Source organism: Gavialis gangeticus, unplaced genomic scaffold (genome assembly GCF_001723915.1).
Source record: "Gavialis gangeticus isolate Ggan-Ray unplaced genomic scaffold, GavGan_comp1, whole genome shotgun sequence".
Taxonomy (NCBI): domain Eukaryota; kingdom Metazoa; phylum Chordata; order Crocodylia; family Gavialidae; genus Gavialis; species Gavialis gangeticus.
The window spans coordinates 19,730,588-19,740,893 of record NW_017729001.1 but is presented as its reverse complement, the minus strand read 5'-3'; the positions used below and the strand labels follow the sequence as shown (position 1 = coordinate 19,740,893).

Below are 10,306 nucleotides of genomic sequence, written 5' to 3'. Positions count from 1 at the left end.
GGGGGTTTTCTCTCGCTCGCTCTGTCCCTTCATGGCAACAAAGTTGCGGCGCGAGTGAGCGGGGCCGCAGCCCCCTGCCCCGCCCGGGCCCCGGGGGAGCTCGGCCCGGCCCCGGCCCCGGCTCCGGTCAAGGTCATCTCGTGGATCTACCCGCGCTCCGCCGCCGCCGCCGCCTGTGGATTATCGCCGCCCGGAGCCGAGGCTGAGCGCGGGGCTTTTCTTCTTCTTCTGTTTTTGTCACTCCCTCCCGAGGGCGGGGAGGCGGGGGTGGGTTTCCCCTCCCCCCTCCTTTTTTTCCCCTCGCTCCTCGATTTTTTTTTAAAAATTATTTTATTATTATATTATTATTTTTAATTTTTTTGGGGGGTGTTGGGGTGCGTGTGTGGACATGGATGGGAAAATCCGGCAGAGCCGCAGGTCCCGGTCCCAGCGGGACCGCGTGAGGCGGCGGGAAGCGGCCGCCCGGGACCCCCGGCACCACAGCCCGTCGTCGGGCTCCGAGAAGGAGCCGAGCCCCGGCAAGGAAAACACCAGTCACAACTGCCCGCATCCCAAAAGCCAGGCGTCCACGGCGAGAAATGCCCGGCCTCCCCGGCGCCGGAGACGGGAATCCAGCTCCCAAGAAGAGGATTTAATTGACGGCTTTGCTATCGCCAGTTTCAACACCCTGGAAGCCTTGGAGGTAAGAGGTGGGACGCTCCTGGGTGCTCGTGTCGCCCAGGAGGGGAGAAAAGGCATCCAGGATTCATGCTGCGCTCCCAGGGGTGCTTGCCTCGCCCGATGGGTGAGTGGTGGGAAGAGCGGGGCTGGCTGGTGCCCCCCGAAGCCCTTGTGGGTCACCGGCAAGTTCCTGCAGGCCGGCGGTGGTGGGGCCGGCCGTACTTTTCCTTTCCACTCCTCTCAAGTGTCAAGTGAAGAAAACGCTAGTTCACCATCTCCAGGGGCTGCCAACTCTCTGCCCAAGGTGTTTGCCTTGTATGGTTGGTTTTTTGGGGGGGAGGGGGATAATGTGGCATGGTTGTGAATGGCTGAGCCGTAGAGATAGGGCTTCCCTTTTTTCTTTTTTTTTGTCACCCCTCAAACTTTGTATTCAGACTGCCAAAATGTGACTTGATCTGCTTTGGGAGGTGGCTAATGAATGGCCCGTGTTTGACGTTTTGGTGGAAAAAGAGACGTTTAAATGCCTCCTAATCCCTCGGTTGTAATTCCCATTTTTGAGGTAATTGAACAAGTTCTGCGGCTCTTGTTGACTGTACGTATTTTTTCTGGTGGTAATAGGTTGGCAAAAAATATGGCTTGTCTAACTTATTACAGACAATATTTGCTGAGCAAATACTGCCTGTCTTGTCTGAGCTGAGTTAAGCAGAGCAGGAAATTTAATGTTTTCAGAGGGGCAATGACAAGCTAAAGCTTTGGATGGCTTTGGATTTCTTTTTGTTTTGTTTTGTTTTGCTTGCATGAGAGGAGGAAAATTTGAGTTGGTAAGAGAGAGAGCACCTAACAGGTCACTCATGGAAGAGAAAAAACTTATATTCTGAGTAAATAGGAATGATAACTGTGCCTTCATTCACTTTCTTCAGTATTCTGTATTCCCACAAAAATGTGGGTAATGGCTTTTGGTTTTTTGTATGTTGGATTTCCTGTCATTCTGGTCTCTTGTCACTGGGATTACAATAAACTGTAAAATGTTGTGGCAGTTTTGACACTTCTTATTAATCTGTGTAGTGTTCATAACGTTTACAGCCAGATATCAAGGCTTTATTTTGTCAGAAGGTTTCACAAACAGGCTACCTGATTTCCAGTCCAGGCATCTTGATGTGGGCCTCTTGTCCTGTGGTTTCAGTGGCCCTGTGGCTACCAAGATTTGCTCAATCACCTTTTTTTAGTAGTGTGTTTGTAAAGTCTCTTGTAATGGGTAATAATACCCAGCAATCCCTTTACACTTCAGATCAAGTGCCACCTCCCTTGGTCTTGTATTTCCCCTCTGTTTCACTGGCCACCTCATTATTGGAAGAAATACGTGGTACTTTTATTGCAATAAATGATATGGGATAAGAGATGACTAACTGCTCTGCAGTGGTATTGGGAGGTTTCTAATGCATGGCACCCTCTTTGTTTCTTGTGGGACTGGGTTGGCAAAAACATGGTTCAAAGAACCTGACTTTCCATGGAAATAAAAAAATTGGCTGGGTTTCCAGTGAATAACATTGGATGTCTAAATATTGGAGTGGAAAAATGACTTATGATTAGACTTAAGGGTGATGTTTTGTGGCCTACAGCACAATCTGTTGCGGCATATTACCTTCATATTTCAACTAAATAGTATGTCTATGCGCAGATGATAATGAGCAAACTATCTAGTTTTGTGTTGCTTTAAAACGGGTGACATAGACCTATCTGTGTGGTTTGTTTGTTTTTTTCTGGGCATGCTCATAAGCCAAGCACACATCAGGAGATAGGTCCAGTTAAACCATTGAGTTTCTCAGAGCCGTTAGTGAAGAAAGGAAAATTCATCTCTGAGAAATTTTAAATTTTCTACTGCCATGAGCATATTATTAGGAAATATAATTCAAATGATGGTGCAGACCCTCCAGGGCTGAAGAAGAAAATCCCACGTGGTATATGGCTATCACCCAAACAATAACTGGCCCAGTTGGCATTGTGCACAAAGAAAGAGGGTGACATTTAAAAAAAAAAAAAAAAAATCCTACCCCTTTGTTGGGGTAGGATTCTATGAAGATGCTTTATACAACTGCCCCCTCCTGAATATAGAGCAAAATACTTGAGAAGCACATAAAAAGAAATTGATTTCTGCAGTCTTTATCAACATGCAAGAGAGTACATGCACTTCAACATCTTAGATTTTAATTGGCTCGTCAGAATAAATAGAGTAAGCAGAATTTGCTTGTTCCTTTCATGTATTGAACTGGGAGGCACGTAATACTTGAGGTGCTTTTGAAAGCCCTGGTGATCATGTGTATTTCATAAATTCCAGTAACCAAAAAAAAAAAAAATTACTGTGCATTGTGAGGATTTTTCTTACAAAAGTGCAGTGCTGCTTTTGACAATGGGTAATGCCTGGCAGATTTGATGTAGCAGCAAGCAAAGGGGATTATCAAGACAAAACTGCTTTAAAGTAACATATGCCCACATAAATAACTGAATCTGCAAGGTAATTTGGAACACTGTGAAGCAATACTCTGTAATGTACTTGACTACAACAGGTGGTTTTATTCTGGCTTTGAGAACCTGCATCTTTTATGTTGCAAGTACTCTTAAAAAAATCTCTAATGATAGCTTAAAAATTGCATCAAGTCTGAGGACAAATAATAGAACAAAAAGCTAGATTTAATCAACCGCTCCTTGACTTTATTAGGAGGCAGCAGAATTTGAGGATGCTTTTGCTGTGTGTTGCCACCTTAACCATTTTCTTTAATTTTTAAGCCTAAAAAGGCATTTGTTTGCGTGTGTGGCAGCTCTTCATTATGACCCTTTCTCATGTTGCTGTTTCGGCATTTGGTTTTACATTGACCTGTGATTAGGTTAAGATAGCTAGCTAAACTGTGGTTTTCCCCCATGGAAATTAAATTGATGTATGGCTAGAGAGAGAAACAAATTTCTCTGCTTTCAAGTTCTGTTTATCCCAAATATTGTGAAATCCCCTTCCCCACTTCAAAAAACTCTCTACCAATGTTCCTGTAAATAAATGGTTCTATATATACTCTTCCTGTATGTTGAAGTGGTGATAGCAGCAGCCTGAGCTGTGTTGGGGATTAATGTTGCTGGTGAGGAGATAGGAGATACTTTACGATTTTTTTTTTTTAACTTTCTGGCTCAATGGGTAAGAAGTGGCACTGTAGGTTTTCACTAAGCCAATACATCATGTTCCAACTGTGTGTTTTAGTATCTGAGATCTTGTGTCTCAACTTTGCATATATTTGTTTGTGATTTCATCTAAACAGCTCTCCCATCCCAAGCTGTTTGGGATCTTAATAGAGAAAGTTCTAAAATAAGTTCTGTGTCTCAAAGAAGAACCAAACAAAAAACAGTAACAAACCAACAATTTTTTTTATGGGCACAAGAAACTGAAACTGCCCTACCTCCTCTCCTACCTCTTCCCGCCCCTGGCAGCCTCCAGTATCTACTGTATCAATCCCTGGTCAAACAGCTGAAAATGTTTAGTATGTAGCCCCTTCCAGTCCCACTTTCTACTCGTTCTTTTTGACTCTGTATGAAAGACCTCAACTAACAGTTAGAGGCAGGTGAAAGAAAAATATTTTCTTTTGAGATGCTCAGTGCAATGGACAACCACTGGAAGACTTTTAGTTTGTGGACTGCGCGCAAGAAGGTACTTGTACTGTGGGTGACAAGACCGAGTGCACGGTCAAAAAAGTGAGCGCTATGAACAGAAGAGTGAGAGAGCAGGTCGCAGAGCAGGCTGAGGAAAATCCATGGTTGGGGTGGGGAGAGATTGAAAACCAGGGGAATTTTGAACTGTATTCTGAAATGAATGGTACATACAAGAGTGTATCTATGCACTACCTTCAGATGAAGTTGCTAATTGTTCTTGAAGGTGATTGGTGAATCAGAGTGAAAAATATTAGATGAATGAGTCTATATTTAAGGACTCTTCCTGATCATAGCTGTTCATTTCAAGTATAAAAACTGCGTTAAAAGGGGAACTTCATCAGAATGCTAATGAAAGATCTTTGAAATCAGTTGTTCACTCAAAGCTGTTGTAAATGTTGTTACTCTGTGAGAATTTTGGCTTTTCATCAGTTTTACAGATTTAGCAAAGTTGGGAAGGTCTAAGTTTTTATTACTAGTATTATTTTTATTGCATGTTTTGCTTGTTTGTAGTATTGAAGCTTCTGGAGGATCTGAATGCATTTTGTGCTGTGTCATATGCAATAAAAGGCAGACCTTACTTAAGGTTGTGCTGAGATTACTCACATGGGTAGTTGATGACGCTGCCTGTATGCACAAGCAGTGTCAGCCATAAAGGCGCACACAGTCCATGCCCTGAAGCAGTTAACGTTATGACAGTTTCCCCATCTTGTTCCTTTCTAGAGTGATTTAGCAGAGGCGTAAGCTGTTGGTTGCATTTTGGTGTAGCGAAACCTGGAAAGCGTAGTGGTGATACTAAACTTCTGGACTGAATCCATAAGTTCTTCAGTTATTATCTAGATACGACTGTTTTCACATGTATGTTATACGCTGTGCTGTTACTGTTGCTCTGATCTTTTGCTGATAAGAAAGCCAGTGTGTTTAACTGCAACTTCCTGTTCCAAAAGTTTTGTGGTAGTTCCACTGACCTAAACTATGTAACTTCTAATTTATGATCATCTCCTTTTTATATGTTTTGTAAGTTTCATGTCATTATGTTTTTTTCCCCCCATAAATAAGCACTTGTCTTTAAAGCAGTGATTTCCACCACTTAGTGTACTTTCCCTTGTACTTAATTGTCTTGTGACAATTTGTGAAGTCAGTATTTTTAAGATGGTATTCTTAAAAAATCTTCAGTGGTTTCAAAGTTATCACTGTAAGTGTTTTTCTTTTTTTATTTCCCTGATGGCATGTTGGATTTAACTGATTTGTTCCCATAATAGCTGACTGTTATTTGCAAATAGAAACTGACCCCTTCTCTCAGAAATCCAAACCTTCTGTAATTATTAATTTGTTATCTGTCAGTTTAAAAAAAGAAGTGGTATAGTTCATCTATGTAATGATGAGGTATTACAATTAGTGTGGGGCTTCTAAATGACTTCAAGAGAATCCATTGTTTACACAGAAGCACGTTCTGAGGACCAACGTATGTAGTTTGACTTGGTTTTCCACTTGCTAAAGGGTATTTGGGTAAAACTGAATGGCTTTTGAGATGTAGGAAACTTTACGGAATGATCCAATGCTTCTTTCTAGTCTTAATGTCCAGTTTGTCCATTCAAATGTCAAATGTTGCCCATGGGTTTTGGACACCAATTTTATTATAAAGTAGTTGTGACCTGAAAGAGAAGTCTGATTAGTGGTGTGGAAATCGGCACACGTGTTTGGCTTCTGAAATTTCATAATTCATTTCTGTTCTGACAGCAGTATTTTTGGCTCTGCTCTACTGAAAGTTTTATATAAGCAAAGGGATTCAAAGTAGACGGCAGTTCCCATTCAGATTCTGGGAACAAACTCCTTTCATTTAGGCTTAGCAGAAAATAGTATAGTTAATTCCATTTCTGTAATGAATTCTTCTGTTCAATTCCTATCAATGCCGGACAACTAAAAGATGCTGAAGGTCCTAATCCAAAAGAACCCCAGTCTTCCCTAAGAGTCCACGGTTGAAAGCTACTTTACAACAAGCTAAGGTAGAAGTCAATGGGATTATTGGGAGCTGGTTGAAGGAATGGGATGAAATGCAGGGTTTCAGTGCCTCATAGTAATCCAGTTTGTGCTGAAATGATTAATATTTAACATAAAGTCTGACCCTTTCAATCTGTGCAAGTCCATTGTACCTTTACTGTAAAATATACTTTGATGGTGACTTGTGAACATGGTATAATGTGTTTGTGCCCCATGATACTTAGTGATGTGGACAAGGAAGGCCAAAGGGGTTCTCTCCTGAATATTTTTCTTAACTTGGAAATTGTTTACCCTGGAAAAACTTTATACAGTGACTTCAGAGCTAATAAAATTATAAAGGATTCAAGAGATTGAAACTGAAGCAACAGAGGGAAACAGTTTGTTAACAGTTTTGGGATTTTTTTTGTCAACACTCATTTAACCACTCATTGAACCACTAACACGTTGTTTGGAGAAGGACTTTCTCAAGATTCACAATGATGTTCCTTCCCCCAACAAAAACATTAAAAACAAAAAAAAGAAGTAAATGCTTTCTAAAATAAAGCACGTCAATATATTTTATATGTAGTAAAGCAGTAAAAATACCCTAAATCCATTTTAAAACACTTGATAGGTTGCCTTTAAGATGGTTGTCCAAGAAAAGTTCAGTTGACACATTCACGGATTCAGATTCTTTCCCTTACAATTTGAAAACAGAAATCTAGGCAACTCATTATAAGAAACATTCTTTATAATCTTGTCCTACATGAGAGAGTAGCGACGCATCTTATCTGCTTTATGCTTTGTCTTTTAGAGTCCATTTAATAGCAGGCCTCCTTCATCCCCCCTAGAACCTGGGTCTGTAGGTTTGGAAAGATTCAAGCCATATGTACAACTGTCTGCACTCTGAGAAATCCCAGGGAGAGAGGGAAATTAGATTCCACACACAACCTAATTATATGGCAGGTAGCAATGAGTAAGGATCAAGTTTTGTTGTCAGTATTGGGAATCTATACCTCATCAGTAAGACCTGCCCACATAGCGTATGCACAGTGAAATCAATGGACATATTGTTACATGCAAGTTAGTCATGCAGGAGAAGTGATTGTGTACTATAATGAAGTCTGACTGCACCATGAAAGTACTGCTACATATCTGGGTCATGTCACTTCTACAGTATTATGTAGGTGAGTGCTACTTAACATATTTGTACTTTCATCAGGGAATGGAGAGAGCTTGGTGACCTGAGCATCGAGTTGTAAAATCCCTGTACTCTTGTGAAACCACAGGTGCAAATCCCAGCTGAGTCAACTGATACCTACATCCTTGTAAAACAAACCAGTTGAGTTTTGTGCAGTTTACTGTGAGAGATCCTCAGTTTTGGAGCAAATTTGACCTGATGGTTTCTTTTACAAACCTTTGACCCAGGCAAAAATTTTCAAAGCACTGAAAGAAAAAATCCAGTAAGTAGGGTTTTCCAACAAATGTACCCCTCTGGAGTTGACAACCAAATGCTTCAGCATTATAGCCAGAGTAATAGAACATAAAATTGAAATTGACTGGAGCTGACTCTGAACAAAACTGGAATTGACCAGCCTGCTTTCACCATCCAAAGAGACGGATCAAAAAAAGTTAAAATAGCAATAGTGAAAAGAAAATTACATGTTATTTCATATTTAACAATCAAATGTATTGTGTGTATAACAGCTCAGATGTTTTATAAAAAATGCTTCAGTAAACCTACATCAAGCTCTTATTTTTACAGTACTGCATTTGATTTCTAATGAAGTAGACTGTAAAAACTTTTTTTCTTCCTGGTATGCTAGTGAAAGACACCTTCTTTTTAGTTTTTACCATTTTATCTTGACCATCGCAAAGATATGAGAGATTTTGAATCCTACAAGCATCTGTGTGGGAGTATAGCAGTGCAAAGCTGTGAGGACCTTAAGAATGGTATTGGCTTCTTGGCATGTCCAGTCTGGTGTGTGCCAAACTGAATTCTTGCTTGCTGTATGAAAGGGTTAATCTTAGCACAGTTTCTTTCCTTGGGACTGTATCCTCTTAAAACTTGATACAGTGGAAATGATTCAATCTCCTAGTGTAGGGACAGCTGTACTGATATAGAGATGCTTCTGTGGGTACCACCTGTGGTTGTGAAGTTAAAGAAAGAGCTGTGCCTTTGTCCTTGACTAAAATTTCTCCTTCTTCCTGCACTCTTGTGGGATATGGCAGGCTGTCTACTGTCAGCTATAGTTGGCTGCTACTGTCCACACTAGGAGTAGACTTGGTTACTGTGCCAGTATCATTTGAAATTTTGTGAATTTCAGGTGTAGAAAGTGCAGTAGCAAGTTGGCTATACCTTCAGCTTTGGCAGCGATCAGTCTGTCACAGTGGCATGGTGCAGGGGGAACCTTGGGCAGGTGTCTTGAAGTATTGTAGCAGGTACTTGGTAGTGAATAGTATCAACAGAACTGAAACAGCGGGATGAACTTTAATTTAAAAAGCAGAGTTGATTTAAAGTTTTTGAAATACACTACGGAAGATGTGCATCCTGGTATTCATTGCATGTGAACGTACCAGATATCCTGCTGTAAGTGAGAACAGTTTCCAATTCACTGCACTCTAATGCCTTTAGTTTATCACAGTAAAGGTATAAAGGAGTTCTAGGTAGGTGAAGTAGCTCCTGCTGTTTAACTGTTTTGGCTCTGCTGTGTTCCAGAACAGCAGGCTTGTGACTGTTTTGGCAGTGATACTGCCATGGAGTGAGGTGTTTGTACTATCATGTAGTTGAGCACTGTCTTATTGGCTCTACCGCATCTCTTTAAAAAGTAGTTTCTTTTCCAAAACAAACTAGCTGTTACTAATGCTATTGAAATGGTGAAAGGAGAATCAGTCTGCACATTATTAATCCAAAGCACTTTTAAAAAAAATCAATTGATGTTAAAATGAGACACTGTCTTGGAAGGTGTAGTCTTCAGGGAGAAAATGGAGCCTGTAACTTATCACTAGGACATGTGCTAGCCATAGGGGGAAAATGTGGTTGCTTACAGATCTCAGGGCTCCTGTTCCCTGTTCTAAGCAGGCATAGCTGAGTCACTGGTTTAAAAACAAACAAACAAAAAGCATATGCTACAACTTCTGGTCATTGTGCCATCAATAATGATATCCAAGTCAAAGGCCTGCTGAGCCTAGTGACCTATAGGGCTAGTGCAATTATATGCACTATATAAATATGCCAGTCTCTGTAGCTGACATCACAGAGTGATGTAGTTAGCATCACATCTGGCTGCCTGAACCTTCCCTCTGCTTGAATGACCAGATAGCCCTATTTACAGGCCATTGCAGCCTCTGCCTGTCCTCTCTGGAGCCATACCAAGATGCCCTAACCCATGGGTGTCAAGCTTACTTTATGGCCTGACTGTGGGGCTGGATCTGGACTGTGGGGATTCTTGCAGGCTGGATCCATGGGACAGGTGGTGGCAGTGGGGAGAACAGAGGCCAGTAGCTTGGTAGGCTGGATGGAGGACCTCTGCGTGCAGAATCCAGCCCATGGGCCATGTATTCAGCACCCCTGACCTAACCTCTCTGCCACTACTCTGCCAGTGGTGCTATATTAGTGATGCTGAATTAGAGAGCTAATCAATGCAAGGAAGGCTAGGTCCCACCAGAGCCTGCTAAGGAGCTGGGGAGGGACAACAGGGAAGTTGTTCCTAAATCTGCTTAGAATAGAGAGAGGAGCTCTGAAGGGCTGTACTTGGAGCAGGGACTGTAGGCCACAAGAAGTATATGGTCAAGGAGCCTACAGCAAAGGGAAAAAAAACTCCTGGGGAACCCATACAAGGAAGGAAAATAGCAGTGGAAAAAATGTCAGATCTTTTGAGTGGGAAAGGAAAGGAGTGCACAAAGGACTAGCATTTATCTTGGGGTGGGGGAACAGCAGAATCTAATAGCAAGTTACTTGGGGGGGGGGGGGGTTTTT

General features: G+C 41.6%; 1 protein-coding gene across 15 annotated transcripts in view; it reads left to right on the top strand.

Moving 5' to 3' along the window:
* The first annotated feature begins 12 nt into the window (after nucleotides 1-12).
* The window catches only part of FBRSL1 (fibrosin like 1), an 838,232-nt gene continuing 827,938 nt past the window's right edge, over nucleotides 13-10,306 (top strand). For 11 of the 15 annotated variants that reach the window (XM_019507023.1, XM_019507018.1, XM_019507019.1 and 8 more), the window contains exon 1: nucleotides 13-682. In XM_019507023.1, the coding sequence (XP_019362568.1) occupies nucleotides 389-682 (294 nt within the window). In that variant the 5' untranslated portion in view covers nucleotides 13-388. The remainder of the gene's footprint in view (nucleotides 683-10,306) is intronic. The other 4 variants (XM_019507029.1, XM_019507022.1, XM_019507028.1 and 1 more) reach the window with 2 other exon arrangements.